The 18,038-nt window shown below is 33.1% G+C and overlaps 1 protein-coding gene across 1 annotated transcript; it reads right to left on the bottom strand.

The window, feature by feature from the left end:
- Window positions 1–5,493: 5,493 nt before the first annotated feature.
- On the bottom strand, window positions 5,494–16,453 carry LOC127733850 (Krueppel-like factor 9). The gene is made up of 3 exons (XM_052243264.1): window positions 15,728–16,453; window positions 12,560–12,649; window positions 5,494–10,564 (listed from the first exon to the last, which is right to left on the bottom strand). Exons 1-3 carry the CDS (start codon window positions 16,215–16,217, stop codon window positions 10,413–10,415), a joined length of 732 nt encoding a protein of 243 aa, XP_052099224.1. The 5' UTR covers window positions 16,218–16,453; the 3' UTR covers window positions 5,494–10,412.
- Between the last annotated feature and the right edge of the window lie 1,585 nt (window positions 16,454–18,038).

Below are 18,038 nucleotides of genomic sequence, written 5' to 3'. Positions count from 1 at the left end.
TTTAACTGTTCAATCCAGCTACTTCAACTGTTACTTTCTTTTACAACCACAAATTACAAACAAATTGTAAATGAAATATATGATATCATCAACAGTACTCACATTTCACGTGACGATTTACCAAGAATAAAACGTCGCCTCGAAGATATCGAAAAAATTGAACAATCCAAACATTGGGAAAAACAAAGGAATAAATTTCAAAGAGATAAAGTTCACACTGTTCTTTAAATCAGCATATTAATGATATCAATACAACAAACCATAAGGCCCCTAGAAAAAGAAAATTTAAAAGACGGAAACAACAAAATGAAAGTATTGTTGTAAATTTGTCATCTAAAGAACTAACACGTGCAGAAGACTCTCTTTTAAGTAAAGGTTTAAACTTCTGTCCTATCCCATCAAATGTAAATAACTTTCAGCTAGACGAGGACTTAGACCAATTCGGTAGACGTTTACGGTTGAAAGATTTTTTCTACAATAGGGGCAAGAAACACCTTGAAGAAGCGGATTAACAAATTCAGATACTGAGGACAATGACGAAGTCACGCCCATCCCAAAATTTAGAAAGAAAAGTTCATGGAAACCACCAAAAAGTAAAAACGAAAACTTGGAGTTATTTATTTACTACGTGAGGTCAGATATAAAGTCCTGTATAACAAATAAAAGAAATTATAATTTATCCAAGTCAGAAAGCATCGCTTTGAAAGCGTTAAAAGAACAAGAGGATATTGCAATAAAACCTGCCGACAAAGGGGGCGCTGTGGTTGTCATGAATAAAACAGATAACATAGCAGAGTGGAATCGTCAACTGTCAAACTCCAATTTTTACAAGCAATTAACCACAGATCCAACACAAACTACCTTTCGAAAGATCAACCCCATCCTTCAAGAGAGGTGCGACCAAAAGCATATCGATAATGACACCTTTGACCATCTTCGACCTCTTGAGAACGAAGCAAAGGCTGGAAGATTCTATATGTTGCCTAAAATACACAAAACTCGCAATCCAGGTAGACCTATTGTTTCAGAAAATAGTCACCTACTAGTAACTGAAAAGATATCCGAATTTGTAGACCATCACTTAAGACCTCATGTTAAAGAACTACCCTCTTATATTCAGGATACGACAGATTATTTAAAGAAAATGGAAAGCCTTAATCCTCTACCTGACAATACTATACTCGCATCCATGGACGTGTCTTCTTTATATACCAACATTCCACAAGACGAAGCAATAGCAGCGTTTGAAGAGGTATGGAACACTTGTAGTGGAAAAAACTCCAACTGAGCGCCTTGTTACACTTCTGAAACTAGTGCTGGGGAACAACAACTTCTCTTTCAATGACAAACACTATCTCCAGATAGACACCACAAGTATGGGCACAAACATGGCGCCGTCATATGCCAACATATTTATGGCCCAACTTGAAAAACGCCTCTTGGCCAGTGTTCCATACCAGCCATCATCATGGTTTCGTTTTATTGACGATACTGATTTTAAATGGACAGATTCACAAGACCATCTGAATGAATTTTTAAAACACTCTAACTCTTTCCACCATTCAATTAAATTAACACACGAAACATCTATTGAGAAAATAAGCTTCCTTGATACTACGAGTTACATCCAATACGGAACCATTATAACGGACTTTCATACGATAAAAACGGACAAACATCAATTTCTTTCTACTAAAAGTTGCAATCCTAAACAAGTTGCTCCCGGTGTATCCCATTTAGCCAGGCATTGCGAATCAAGAGAATATGCTCAACCGATGCTAGACTTGGACAACTACGTACACATCTAATTGTTCGAGGATACAATAACATCATTGATACAGCTTTCGAAAGAGCAAACAACACAAGTCGCCATGAACTTCTGGAGTACAGGGATAAAAATAAAGGAGTCAACAGAACACCTCTTGTACTCACTTACCATCCTGATTTTAAAAATGTGTCATCCATTGTTCAAAAGCATTTGAAAATTGTAGAAAATGACTCCATTTTAAAAAAAGTATTTTCCTCACCACCAGTCATGACCTAAACACATCCGTGACAAAATAGTGACAGCTGTATTAACAAAGCAACCTACTCCACCTCCCGGTTGCTACAAACAATGTGGTAGAAGGAATTGCTTATGTTGTAAAGCTGCCAATACAAGCAGTTCTTTCATCAGCTCCATTACAAAACAAAGTTATACCATCTACTCAAATTCCAACTGTAAAACAGGGAACTCAATTTATGTATTAACATGTAACACTTGTGGTATTCAGTATGTTGGAGAAACAATGGATAAATTAAATATTCGGCTTAATAACCATCGTTCATGGTACAAAACCAATAAAAACTGTCCTCTCACAAGACATTTTCGCTCAAAGAAACATCCTTTTGATGTTACTTTCCAAAACATAGCAGTCAACAACGAGTGGGACACCACGGCGAGAAGCAGAAGGATAACTTTTGGATCCACCAGCTCCACACTTTAGAACCTGATGGTCTTAATGAAAAAGACGAGAAAAGATACAGGAAGGATAAAGAATAATTTAGTACACAGCATCGTCCTTTTTATTCTGTAATATAGGCCAATGGACGTTACAAACTTCAACCACCAATTTTGTAAATAATCTTGAACTACATCCAAATTTTTAATTCTTTACAAGACAGCTAAATTTATGAACAATGAGCTGCAAAAGTTTCTTATCTACATCCGATTTCACCTGGATAGATGCACTCTTGATAAAGCTAGTTTGTCTAGAGAAATATTGCGTTTATTTTTTATCGCGTTGAGAATATTTTAAACATTATAATATTTACATACTCAATAGTGTATTAAAATTACATTGTTATATAAACAAGTTATAATTGAAAACAACGTTCAAACCTATGATTGCGATGCATAAAAATCGCAATTTTTATACGTGTGCATGCAAATCAAATTTCTGGGTAGAGGGGTCTAAATACAGCACAAACAACATTTTCCAAAAGACCAAAAAAGTGAATAAGTATATTTTAACAAAACGCATTTGACTAGCAGGTCGAACAACGGATGTTCTTAAACCCTGTTGGCTGCCATTGGCGATTGCCAAATAAACAGATCATAAGATGTAACAAATTGGATCTTAACTATTAATTTAATACCACACAGAAAACAATAAACTTGCGGAAAAGATGGTATACCGCAAAAAAAAGGTGCAAACATTAGTACACCATATCCCGATTTCGACAATTAATGTCTCTTCAGTGATGTTAGGAATCGAAACTGTATTTGGAAGGCCATATAATTTATCTCAATTTAGGAAAGACTCTTGGATTTTGAAGAGTCGAAATAGGATGAACGGATCATATAAACCCGAAGGCAAATATAATACAAGCCCAAACGAAAAATATAAACAAGTCTAAATTGAAAACAACGTTCAAACCTATGATTGCGTTGGATAAAAACCGCAATTTTTATACGTGTGCATGCAAAACATATTTCTTGGTAGAGGGGTCTAAATACAGCACAAACAACATTTTCCAAAAGACCAAAAAAGTGAAAAAGTATTTTTTAACAAAACGTATTTGACTAGCAGGTCGAACAACGGATGTTCTTAAACCCTGCTGACTGTCATTGGCGATTGCCAAATAAACAGATCACCAGATGTAACAAAATGGATCTTAACTATTAATTTAATACCAAACAGAAAACAATAAACTTGCGGAAAAGATGGTATACCGCAAACAAAAGGTGCAAAATTTTTTACACCATATCCGGATTTCGACAATTAATGTCTGAATCGAAACGGTATTTGGAAGGCCATATAATTAACCACAATTTAAGATAGACTCTTGAATTTTGAAGAGTCGAAATAGGATGAACGGATCGTATAAACCCGAAGGCAAATAAACGTCCGGAGTAGAGGCATAAGTTGACTTAAATATCGCACCTGTCATGGGCGATAGATTGTATTTTACATTTGGTTATTTTCTAGTTGAGATTTTTTTTCTGGTAAAGGAGAGATAACTCTAATTGAAACACGTTTCATCGACCATAAAAAAACGTATTACCAGTAAGTATTCACGTAAAGTATTATTTAGCTTAGCTGTAACTTATGTCCTTTTTCATTCGTCTCTTTTGGTATGAAATAAACTCTTGCACTTTATTCCTTCTTACAGCTTGTTCCAATGAATAAGGAATTCTTGTCAGTTTTTATGTAGTGCTATCAAGTGAATATGAATAGTCCTTAAATGAAGAGGTCATATTTGTGGACCTTTCAGTCTTCAAAATGTCTAGGTTTTATGATCCTTTTAGGATAGCTTTTAACAAGAAATTCCTCAGGATTTATAAATGGGATCGCAGTTTTTACCCTCAACCCCCTCCCCCTGTACATAAATACAAGCCGTTGTTGTCTCATTCTTAGTTGGCTTGAATTTGGTGACCTTCTCTTGATTTGTACTCCTCTCGTGATAAATCTCGCAATCCTACATTTGATCCTTTCTAATTGGTTTATAAAGAGTCAATTGATAGTTTCAATCAAATGTGCATTTTTATAGATCCGTCTTGCTGATTATTTAAACTGTTAAGTTTCTTTTTATCTACAATACTTTTGAAGATAATAAGCAAACACTGTGAAAATCGGATAAAGATTGTTATTTAAGGGAAATAACGCCATGGAGTCAGTAGCTGATTTCAATCATGCTGTCGTATGTTTGTAGATCTGGTATGACAATTTATGTCTATTCGATCACCTTTCGACAAGAATATATATAAGCAAAAACGTTTATAATTCTCTAAACCCACCATGTAACGACAATACCTCCTATAAGGAGTTTGACCAATAATTAAGGTGGAAATGGATAGTAGGTAGTTCCTGACATTTTAGAATTTTTGTCCCCATCAGATTTTTCAATTAGGTGGAAATAGAAATAAGTTGTTTTTGACATTTTGAGAATTTTGTCCCAATCAGATTTTCTCTGTCTACTATGGTTTTGGGATATTATGCTATTACATGCATTTATCCCTATGTTTTTTTTTACATTTGGGCATGTTTGTTAATCGCAGGAATGAAAAACAAACTGTATACCATCAGGTTCAGCCCAAGACAATGACTGAGGCCAAGTGGTGGCAATAGCTCACATGGCCCATATGTGTCGGTCTCAAGTCAGTGGTTCTTAGTAGTTTATAATATTTTTCACCCTCACAGACATAGTGTTGATAGCAAATCTGCAATAGCCTATGTTTTAAAAAATGATTCAGACGGTACTTGTCCTTGCTAGCGGTGATTTAGCAGTACATATTGTTTAGACACGTGTCTATTGTTGAAAATCAAATATTGAGCTTTTTTCATTTTAGGAGAGACATCTATCACACCTCCTCCTACAAAGTAGTATCTGCAAGAGGAAAAAGTTGTTACATATTGAGCCAATAGCCATTAGCTTGTTTACTGAACAAACACCAAATTAACAGGTCAATGGTAGCAGGCATTTACTTTGATCCCTAAACAGAACACTTAATGAGCAAATCTAAAGTCTTGTTTATTGCTCTCAAAAGTATGTTTACTGTTTAACAATGTACAGAATGAAAACAGCTTTTATCACATATTCATAAATCACAAATACAGTAATAATACAGTTTAACTTCCACAAAATGTTCATTAATCACAAATACAGTAATAATACAGTCTATCTTTATACACAAAATGGAAAATATACAGTTTATCTTACACAAAATATACATGTATGGTTTACTGTGTAAAAATAGTTTTCTATGTAATGTATTATCTTTCATTATGCATCTGATGCTGAAATTCATGCTTATCATTATGAAATGTAAAATATGTAAGTTATAGACCTATTTGATTTTTGAGATTCAAAAATGGCAGATCACTACTATAACTGATCAAAACAAATCATAATTACTGTTTGTTTCAAGAGACAAAATGTTAAGTAAGAAAGTTATTACAGTAATCTGTAAAACATCAACTTCACAGCCCAAATGAAAATATTAGATAAGACTGCAGTTACTTAAATGACTGCATCTTTGCCATTATTTAATTGCCAGTCACAATTTCTCCCCAATACACTTACTATAGTGCTAATATTAAAAAAAAATCCTCAACTTATTATTGAGATATTTTGTAGGAATTGAAACAAAAGTTTTTTCTTTGGTTTTCATAAAACAAAACATGAGACATTATGGTTTGAGACCATCATAAATCTGACAAGATCAAGCACTATTCTAATATCACAGAAAACTACAGGAAAAAAATGTCAGACAGAGAAATCCTTGATATGGTATCTACTTCTAAGCCATCCAACTGGAAGGTAAAATGCAATGCTTTCTGAATATGTGCATGTTGGTACCTTTCCAGAACAATTGCATTTAACAAACAAAAATTATCATAATTTTCATTCAAATAAAATAACTTAATCCTTTAATAAATATGAGTATAAGAAGAAGATGAATATTTTTATTCCAATAAAGGGCCTGATGGGCATAAACATTTGACATGAAGTATAAGTGATAACCAACCATCAAAATAATGTTTAAAAAAGACGATGAAAACTATATTTTCACCCTGAGTAATGTTGCATGTGCATGAAGAAGTGAAACAAAATTTAAAAAAGACAAGTTTGCTTTAAAAATCTGTTGTTGACCTTTAAAGTATTAAATACTGAGTATTCCAAACTGCTGACACCATTATATTAGATTGTTTGTCATGTTATCATTTGCATGTTTTCGTGTGAAGTAATATTCAAATGATTAAACTAGAGGCTCTCAAGAGCCTGTGTCGCTCACCTGTATGTACTGATGCTTTGGAAATCATGTAAAATAAGGTTAAAATCATAATTAATAGTATTAGATATTAGATATTATAATGATATCTAATATAATAACAAAAAACTGCAAAATTACTAACTCAGGGGCAGCAACCCAACAACGGGTCGTCGGATTTGTCTGAAAATTTCAGGGCAGATAAATCTAAATCTGATGAACATTTTTGCCACCTGTCAGATTTGCTCTAAATGCTTTAGTTTCAGAGATATAAACCAAAAACTGCATTTTACCCCTATGTTCTTTTTTTAGCCATGGCGGCCATCTTGGTTGGTTGGCGGGGTCATCGGACAAATTTTTAAACTAGATACCCTAATAATGATTATGGCCAAGTATGGTTAAATTTGTATCAGTAGTTTCAGAGAAGAAGATTTTTGTAAAAGATTACAAAAATTTACGAAAAATTGTTAAAAATTGATTATTAAGGGCAATAACTCCTAAAGGGGTCGACTGACAATTTTGGTCATGACAACTTATTTGTAGATCTTACTTTGCTGAACATAATTGCTGTTTACAGTTTATCTCTATCTATAATAATATTCAAGATAATAACCCAAAACTGCAAAATTTCCTTAAAATTACCAATTCAGGGGCAGCAACCCAACAACAGGTTGTCAGATTTGTCTGAAAATTTCAGGGCAGATAGATCTTGACCTGATAATCAGTTTTACCCTTTGTCAGATTTCCTCTAAATGCTTTGGTTTCAGAGATATAAGCCAAAATCTACATTTTACCCCTATGTTCTATTTTTAGCCATGGCGGCCATCTTGGTTGGTTGGCGGGGTCATTGGACACATTTTTTAAACTAAATACCCTAATGATGATTGTGGCCAAGTTTGGTTAAATTTGGCCCAGTGGTTTCAGAGGAGAAGATTTTTGTAAAAAGCTAACGACGACGACGACGGACGCCAAGTGATGAGAAAAGCTCACTTGACCCTTCGGGTCAGGTGAGCTAAAAAAGGAAAGAATGCTGATTGGAAAGGGTGTTTTGATTTACAAATTAATAAACTATCAAACATTAAAACAGCTCAAAAGAAGGTTGGAAAAAAGTGAGTTTGCACTTTTGTAATATCAGTAAATATCTCCCATTAAAGTTTCTAAAACAATATAAATATACAAACATCACATTACTGCATGTTTGTGTTGCAATTAGGAAATAATAATCTGTTTAGATGAGCTGTAGATAAAACATTAAAATTATAATTATTAAACTGATCCAATATTAGAGATTGGTTTTCTCTGTGAAGAAATCTTAGAATTTCTATAAAGTGCTCAAGTGGCATGGAATACGAAAGAAATTAATGTTGGATTTTTCATCAGAAATTTGCTCTTCACTATTATAATCATGCTAGACTAACAATATGTTAATCATTGACAAAACTATCCTGAAAAGTTAGTATTAAAAAGGATTGATACAGACAGTAATAATAAACATACACAATAATTTCTGAATTTACAGTTAGACGTGGTTAAAACTAAATCAGAGGGATATGAAAAGAATAAAACTAAAATTGCCTGTGTGAGGTAGTTCAACAGATCAACATATCAACATATATCACATATAATATTAATCATCACATCTATAATCAGAACCATGTATACTCAATTAACAAATATCATATCATGTCCATTTATATGCCTTTTTTAGCTGTGTGAAATAAGCTGAAGTAAATATGTAATAACACTTTAGTCCCTGATATGGCAACATCAACTTAAATATTAATCACATATTAATCCTTGTATTTCTCTTTTTTTGGTGAAGTTTTTTTTTTCAGAAATTAATTTTGTTCCTTCAGTTCAGCAGGAAAAATAATGTTTTTGTTACAAGAAACTGTTAAAGTTATCTAAAATCGACAGGCATAACATTTAAAAAGCTTCCACCTCATTTTTTTCATAATATCCAAAGATCTGAAAATTGAATAAGCGTGGTAAAAATTTATCTTGGTATTTGGGTAAATAATCCTCTGACAGAGTCACAGAGATTTAGGGGAAAATTTCATTTTTTATTTGTAAATCAAATTAGGAAATAAATGGTTAAACTGAACACAGCATGCCATGAATTTAACATGTTTATATGAACTTGTGTAGAAATTTTTAAATCGGTATGACGCTCATCAAAATCTCTTTCCAAATTGAAAGAAAACTAAACAAAATTCTATGTACAATGTTAAAAGTGTGATATTCAGTCCCTTTTGATTAGAAACAGTCCCTTTTGATTAGAAACAATCAGAGCTTTGCAAATCCATTGATATTTTTCAATATTCTTGTCAAGGGGAGACAAATGAATAAATCACATCCAAATTGAATGAAATTCATTGAACCATGTGAAATTATTGACTTTACAAGACTGTCACCCTTATAGCTTGTAATCTAAAGAGCTGTCACAAACTATACACTTTACAACATCAGTAAACTTATAAAAGTGAATTTAATTTTTTGTCTACAGATGAAAAACAACACATCCATACCAGAAAATTTGCAGTTTAAAAATATTCGTTGAAAAGACTATTTGTACATCACTGTACATGTTTGTATAAGTAAATATATAGTAATCAATATATGGTGACCTTAGGCCCATGACGTAGGAAATGAAATATATTTGAATTTGAATTTAAACTACATACTGGTATTCAGTTTTAAACATTTTTTATATGCTTATCTATATTTTTAATAGGATGCAACCCCATACATTCAACAATATCCACAGTTATACATGAACATATTGATTCTGAATATGATAAAATTAAATTCTATCTGCTGAATAAAGACTCCCCCTATTGAATTTCACAATGGTGGATTCTAACTACTAACAACTTCATATTTTTCTAATTACTACAAAATAAACACTGTCGTATAACATTCTGCCAGATGAAACAATAGACAGAAAAATAATTGTTATAAAGTGACTTAAATATCACTGTAAATAATGAGACAAACAAAAATATGTGTCCATAGGACACCATTCCCTGCTAGCACTATCATTTTCGAGGTTCAGTAAACAGTAAGGTAAAAACTGTAATTTGGCATATATTGTAAAAATTTCACATCATACTGAACATATGTAAAAAGTTTCAGGTTAAAGTGACCACAGCTTCATTGTAAATTACCTTAAACCAAAACTTAAATCTATCTTAAACTAAATTTTATCCTGAAATGAGAAGATAAAATGAAAAAAGCGCATTGACGCACAGACAGAAAAACATAATGCCAGCCTATTATTGTAGGCGCATAAAAATAAACACACATGGCCACATTCTCAAGTTTTTGTATCTTGTTAAGTGAACTTGTTTTAAAAATTATACACATTTTATTGTATTACTGTGTGTATTTGGACATTTCTACATTTGATCTACATGTAAATCACATGTTAATAATATAATCCTCAAAAACTGAGATTATAAAAAATTCGGTTTCTCTTTATCTTTCATGACAGAAATCTTAAATTCTACAAATGTCCCAAGCCAAGAATGTATATACCACAGGTAAAATGTCAAAACAGTTATATTTGGCTATCTTTGACTTGCATTGCTATTCTTATGGGGTATGTCTTTAAGAAACATTTCTATTACATTGTATTAGAACAACATTCTCATTCTCTTCATGAAAGTGCTGAAGCCTCTTCTGGCAGAGTCTTTGCTCTTTTTTTTAGCATGGAAGGATCAAAACCTGGATGTCTCCGTGCATGTTTGTTGAGATGGTCACTCCTCATGAATCTTTTGTCACATAATGGACACAGAAATTTCTTTTCACCTGAAAATAAAAGAAGATTATTAAACTAGTTAGCTATTGACATGACTTATATGACTTATGGACAAACAGGTGTATCAAAAAAACTATATATCCCCACAACTTCAAAGCATGGGGTATAACATAAATTTGATAATTCACATGAACATTGCCTTTAATGTTTTTCATTTCACCGTCTGTAGTAAATCCCTTCATCCATATTGACACAGGGATATGTCTCGCTTTTTTGTAATTTTGATAGTATAATGCAAATATTGAATTCAATGGCAATATTTCAACATGTAAACTATGCAAAACATTCAAAGTCAATGAACCATGACTTATGGTGCAGGACCAAATAACTCAATGGAAATGAGAAATGCCAATGCTAACAAAACTGCATACCGAATACCATTGACTTATCAGAAGTGGTTCCCTTAACAATAACCTTAACACAAAATTTAATTTGTAAACAATTTCAATGAACCATGCTGACTGAGTGGGGCCATACAATCACCATGGAAAAAAAGAGATATGCAAATGCTAATTCAACTGTATACCAATCATTGACTTAACATTAGCAGTTCCTCTTAACCTGATCTAGTCATAAACTTTACATGTAAATTATGCAAAACATTCAAGGTCAATAGACCATGACTAAGGGGGCATAGCCAAATAATTTCCATTGAATGAGATGTGCCAATGCTAATGCATCTACATACCAAATATCATTGACCTACCACTAGTGGTTCCCCTTTAACTGACCTAATCAAAAACTAATACATGTAAAGTAAGCAAAAGTTTCAGAGTCAATAAACCATGACTGATGGAGCGGGGTTGAATAATGTCTATGGAAATAAGATATGCCAATGCTGATGCATCTACATACCAAATATCATTGACACACCACTAGTGGTTCCCCTTAAACTCACCTTATCACAATCTAATTCATGTAAAGTAAGTAAAAGTTTCAAAGTCAATAGACCATTACTGAGGAATTCATGTAAAGTAAAAGTTTCAGTCAATAGACCATTACTGAGGGGGCAGATCCAAATAAATTCAATGGAAATGAGATGTGCCAATGCTAATGCATCTACATACCAAATATCATTGATCTACCACTAGTGGTTCCCCTTTAACTAACCTAATCACATGGTTCCCCTTTTACTCACCTAATCGCAAACTAATACATTTAAAGTCAGCAACAGTTTCAAAGTCAATAGACCATGACTGAGGGGGTGGTGTTGAATAATCTCCATGGAAATGAGATATGCCAATGCTAATACAACTGCATACCAAATATCATTGATCTACCACTAGTGGTTCCCCATAAACTGACCTAATCACAAATTTGTTCATTGTGGACACAGCCGCCGATGTGGCAGACGTCTGAAACAGCATACCTAAGTCTCGGTTTTTGACTCTGTCAAGGCGAGACAAAAACTAGTAGCTGTCAGATTGAATAATTAATAGAAAACAAAGAAAAAAAAAGTTTTAGACTTAAAGACTTGAAAGAATGTACCAAATGTATTTTTGTCTTTTTACAATTTGGTGTTGACCATTCTTTGGTAGTCTCGGTTCTTTTTCTTCACAACTTGTCTGCACTCAAAGCAATTTAGAACCTAGCATGGCATGGACACAAATTTTGCATGTTTTTTTGTTGTTGGGTTACTGTCTCATGGTCATTTAACCAAATATTTCTTTTCCTTTAAAAATAAACAATTTATATTTGTTAAACTTTTCTACTCTGATAGTATGGTTAGTCCATATGTGATATCTCCTGAAATCTTGTTACCAAATAAAGGCATATTTCTAGTGTACGCATGTACATGTATTTTTAATGTGTAAATGAACACCTTTGTTCCTTAATAAACAATTTTTCAGCATTTTATTTTCTGAATAAAAAGTGATGGTTTCTTATTAAGGATTATTTTCATTTCTATACTTGTTACTTTTTCCTCTGTGGTATATATTTATGATTGAATTTCTATTCAATTTGATTTTTTGATTTGTACCTACCAGTATGAGTTCTTGTATGTCTGGCTAGCTCATCAGATCTTGCAAATTTTTTACCACATCCAGCCCAGTTGCACAAAAATGGTTTCTCTCCTATGAAAAAAAAAACAACAAATTGAATAAATTATTACTTTAATATTTCTCCATCACTATACACCGTCAATTCAGAAGGCAAGGAGTATAATTTTCCTGCCTCATGCCATTATAAAAATGGGTTTGGAAGGTCTGAATTGTTTTTGAATGTTTGATTTCTTTATATCAACAAAATCAGGAAAAACCATGTTTTCTCCAAGCTGTATCCTGAATTACAAATTATACATCTCTAAATTCATACATGCACAAAGGATTGTTAGAAATTTTTAAAGTAAGGACACCTTTTACACACAAGTTTGGTCAATAGTAGTACAGATTTGACTAAATAAGCAGAAAAAGCATTCATAGTAGCTTCATGTATTGATTGATGATGCAGAATTAGATTATTTAAAGTCTGAATAAAATGCTTCGCTGAGCGCAGCCAGATATGACCACAGAGGTCTAACCCTGAACAGTTGGGGCAAGTTTGGCTACAATATTCAAGCTTGATACTGTCTCAATTTGGATTGTGATTAAATTTTTGACATAATATAGGTTTCTGACACAAAATAAATGTGGTCAAAGATCTTGAAAATTTGAAATGGGACATTTAATTTACCGAGAATGGTCTGATATCCAAAATCTAACAATATGGTTAGATTCAGCATATAAAAAAACACCAAAAATTTAATTTTAGTTGAAATCAAACAAAGTTTAATTTAAGACCCTTCAAACCTTAATATGGACTTATTTGAAAACAGGGCCCATAATAAAAAATCTAAATTCTCAACAAGATTCAGCACATCCATCATACAGCCGCAATAATTAAGTTTTTGATGAAATCAAACAAAGTTTAATTTTGGACCATTTTGACGTCAATGTAGACTAATTTAAAAATGGGGCCTAATATCCATAAAAGTAATACAAGGTTAGAACCCCCAAAAATTACAGACTTTAAATTAATCCCATTGAAATTGGTTAAAAGATTTGTATTTATTTTCAATTGAAGATTTCTTGCTATTGCACAATACTGTGACTTTAAGATGCAATACTGTGCAATAGAAGATTTCTTGCTATTGCGCAATACTGTATATAAAAACAATGTATTGAACTCTACTTTAATTGGTCAGAGGGCCTAAGGGAAGATAAGCTGTAAGCTAGATGTTTTCTCTCTTACTTCCATTGTTTACTCAAATGACACAAAATGTTTTTTCCTTAAGCATTTCTTTTGGCAAGGCAATACATTTATTTTAGGCTCGACCAGGAGGTGGGAAAATAGGCAAGATTTTTTTTAGCATTCTGCGTGAAATATCTTTGACATTTAGTGATAAAATGAAATACATAAAAAAAAAATCATTAAATCCGAAATTATTTAGCTGGTAGGTCCATCATTTTTTGATTTGTTGGTTAACTCTGGAAGCTCTGGACGGGGAAAAAAACTTAAATCTTTTTGCCAGGAAATCCCTTTTTTTATATTCAAATAGATGATTATTTTTAGTTCAACTTAATGTGACAGGGAGTCTCCAATAAGTTGAAGAAAAAAGATTTTTTTTTACACATTTATGGTGAAACAACGGATCCAAACTTTTTGGGACTAAAGTCTTATGGAATGATAACAATAGAGTGGAACAAACTTATTGAAATAAACTTTTTACACAAATTTAGTTTGGTGTAAACTTGCATGTTCATTAATTTCCCATTCCCAATCAGCTGCTTTTAGAAACTTAATTGTAAATGCATAGACTTTTTACAAATATCACTCCAAACATTAGCTTGTGACATGTAGGTCAACCTCCCCCCCCCCCCCCCCACTGAATTACAGGCTCCTGACTTGGGACAGGTGCATACAGAATGTGGCGGGGTTAACCTAGTTTGTTGCTGCCAAACCCTCCCCTAACCTGGGACAGTGGTGTTACAGTCCAACTATAAAAATCAGTTGAAAAGGGCTTAACACATCAGATCAATACAAAGCAGAAAAACATCTAACAAAAACAAAGACCAGACATGGCAGGGTTATCTATATATCCCCTAACAAAAAAGACACTATAAAGTACAGATCTGAGAGTACTCGCACATTTATTCATATAATTTAGAATTCTTTTAGCTATTTATTTTGGTGGCACTTCCGACACATCCAGTATGTAGCCCTATGTTGCATTTTGCAGCCAACACGTTTCAGGTGGTACATGTAGCAATCAAGACACCTGTTGCAAACTATAGATCCATATATCTATGCATGTCTATACTATGATTTTGAAAGGATATAAAGTTTCCACTGACCACAAATTGGACATCTTCCTCATTCGTATCCATACTTAAGAATACTTGTTTTAATCGACCCCTATGGCAAAAGTGAAAGTCATGTTGGTCTATACATCTGGAAGTTTAATCATGACATGTTAATGTTTTACATCATAATTTAACTGTTTAAATTTATTACAGATTGCTCGCAAATCAAACATTTTTTTAGATCAGTGCCTGTCTGAATATAATTATTTTGTGGATAACCATTAATAACTGTAGATCACAATAAAAAGTTATATAATATTGTTGCCTGCAATTTCCGTATGAAACCAGGTCTATGTCAAGAAATACATTTTGGCAATTAGTCTTGTAAGTAACAATAATTATTTCTCATTGTTATTTAAACATGTTGCTGGTAATCGTAGCCAGTGCCTTAAAACAAAACCACCCAGGTACACAAACAAAACATATCCCAGTTGTTTGAACATCTAAAATTTCTGACAATCCAACATATCAACTTTCAATATTGTGACTGACATATCTAATTTTGCTTTTTTATTGGTAAATAGCAAAAGTGGGACAGTTGAGATGCCACATAGCAATCAACAAGTAACAAAATAATTGATATGCAGGTACATCAATGAAACAGACACCCAACAAGACAAATAATCAGGAATCTGCATATTAGAGACCATGAATTTATAGAATTAAGATTGCACAGTAAGAAGATATCTGTTTGATTTTTAAAATAGATAGTTGTTACTATTACTATGGGTATTTTTTTTACGAACTTGACCAGATATTTGGAATATCTATTGACCAAGATCGTACTACCACGCCCATTTTTGTACAAACCTGTGTGTGTTCGCAGATGAGCTTTTAAATGAGAACTTTTCCCATAAACTTTATTGCACTCTTTGTAGATACATTTGTGTACTTTTCTTGAGGAAATACCAGTCGTTTCTAAATAATCTTCATCGTCACTGTTGTCTTCTAAAGTGGGCGTGGTCATTTTAGCGCGCTTTCGATATCTTCTGTTTTGGTCATTTCGGACAAGAAAATTTTCGTCATGTCTCAATGATCGAAGGAGTTCTGGTTTGAGATCCGTTTTATAATAGTCATGATCTGTGTTTTTCTTTTTGTATCGCCCTAAATCTGTTAGTACTCTTGCTAGAGAAAACAAAGAATCTGTTTCTGTATTGGTTACCAAGTCAACCTCGTGTTCATCAATTTGTGAATCAGATGATTCTGCTCTTGAGTAAACTACTTTATTCGACATTTCCACTAAACATTCTGCAGCTAAATTGTCATCAAAACAATCGATACACTTTTCTTCCAATGTCATACTGAATAAGGCAAGCTATCGTCCATGTAAACAAATGTGTTTCAGAAGCCTTTGTTGTCTTTTTAACGACAATGAATTTCTCTCTTTCTTCGTTGGAGGTTTTGATCTGGTTTAAAGATTTAGTTGTTCCATACTTTTTTCTTCATTATTCTATCAAATGTCTTCTATCTCATGTTCCAATGTGTGAAAATAAGTAGCTGAAACGCTCATAAATGTGCTACCGCGTGCAGTGGGCGTGTCACATAGCGGAACTGACGTCAAATTTTCGCCTTCATTCATTTTATTGGTGGTATCTGAAAAGCCGCGAAATTATTTTTAAACCATTGTATTTACTATAAAATCCTTGCTATGGGTGAACCACTGGAATACATTAAACATTGAACATATTGTATTTCCTATTCGGATCCCTTGTTGGGCATACAGATGATACATAACAGATCATAACAAGTTAGATTGACCCAAACAGATAGCAAAATCAAGGATTTATAGTAGAACATTGAGATTTTGTTCTAGTCATCTCAGTATATATATCATAAGAATAAGAACAATTTATATTCAAAGATTTATATTTTACTACATAAATCCTTGATATAAGTATTGTTCAATCCCTTGGTATGATATCAATGTACAAATGGTTTTAAACATAATATGTGAAGATATATTTAATAATGTTTTTTTACTAATTCAATATTAGCTGGGAACAGTATATCTAATAGTCAATATATATGTTCCTGATATTAGTTAGCATAAAATTGATCAAAATTTGAAAGCGTACATAAAATGGTTTTGTCTTCATTATTCAAGACCAAATAAAACTGTTTCCCAAATGTTAAATGATAAACACATTCATGTTATCGTTCATTAGCAAAGAGTGGACCGTTCATGCTGAAGTTGAAGGTGAATATCGATTTAATTAATTAATCTCCGCACTCGTTCATTTTTCAAACTTGGTCGCTGCGTACCTATTCATCTTCAACTTATTTAGACAATGCACCTTTCTTTTGTTTCAGGAGCACGTTTAACTGCTCATTTATTTTCACTTTTTTCCACGAACGTATAGCGCCCAGCTTATAAGTGAAGTTGATGCATACCAAATCTGAATTTGGTTATAGAATTACAGCCGATTGCATTTAGTGTGTAGGTAAGGGTAATATCTTTGGTTAGCTTCTTGCTAGCTGAACCGTGAAGTCATTATTAGGAGAGGTATACAACCCTCCTTTCGAAGTAGCCTAGATCTGTACTTAGTGTCTTTTTGTTGTTTGGATGTACAAGTACCCGGCCACGTCCACTTGTATTTGTAGTATTTGTATTTTTATCCATCGGATGAGTTAAGCCTCTTTCAACTGATTTTTATAGTTCGTTCTTATGTTCAGTACTGTTACACCACTGTCCCAGGTTAGGGGGAGGGTTGGGATCCCGCTAACATGTTTAACCCCGCCACATTCTGTATGTATGTGCCTGTCCCAAGTCAGGAGCCTGTAATTCAGTGGTTGTCGTTTGTTTATGTGTTACATATTTGTTATATTCGTTCATTTTTTGTACATAAATTAGGCCGTTAGTTTTCTCGTTTGAATTGTTTTACATTGTCATTTCGGGGCCTTTTATAGCTGACTGTGTGGTATGGGCTTTGCTCATTGTTGAAGGCCGTACGGTGACCTATAGTTGTTAATTTCTGTGTCATTTGGTCTCTTGTGGAGAGTTGTCTCATTGATAATCATACCACATCTTCTTTTTTATAGTCCTACAGACAGATAGATTGGTTATCTGTCGGACTATTCTACTCTTAAAGGAGGATAGTTTACCTAACCTAATAATGACTTC

The sequence above is a fragment of the Mytilus californianus genome, unplaced genomic scaffold (genome assembly GCF_021869535.1).
Source record: "Mytilus californianus isolate M0D057914Y unplaced genomic scaffold, xbMytCali1.0.p SCAF_3, whole genome shotgun sequence".
NCBI classification, from domain to species: Eukaryota; Metazoa; Mollusca; class Bivalvia; order Mytilida; family Mytilidae; genus Mytilus; species Mytilus californianus.
The sequence above is the reverse complement of the archived record's forward strand: the minus strand, read 5'-3'. Positions and strand labels throughout refer to the sequence as shown.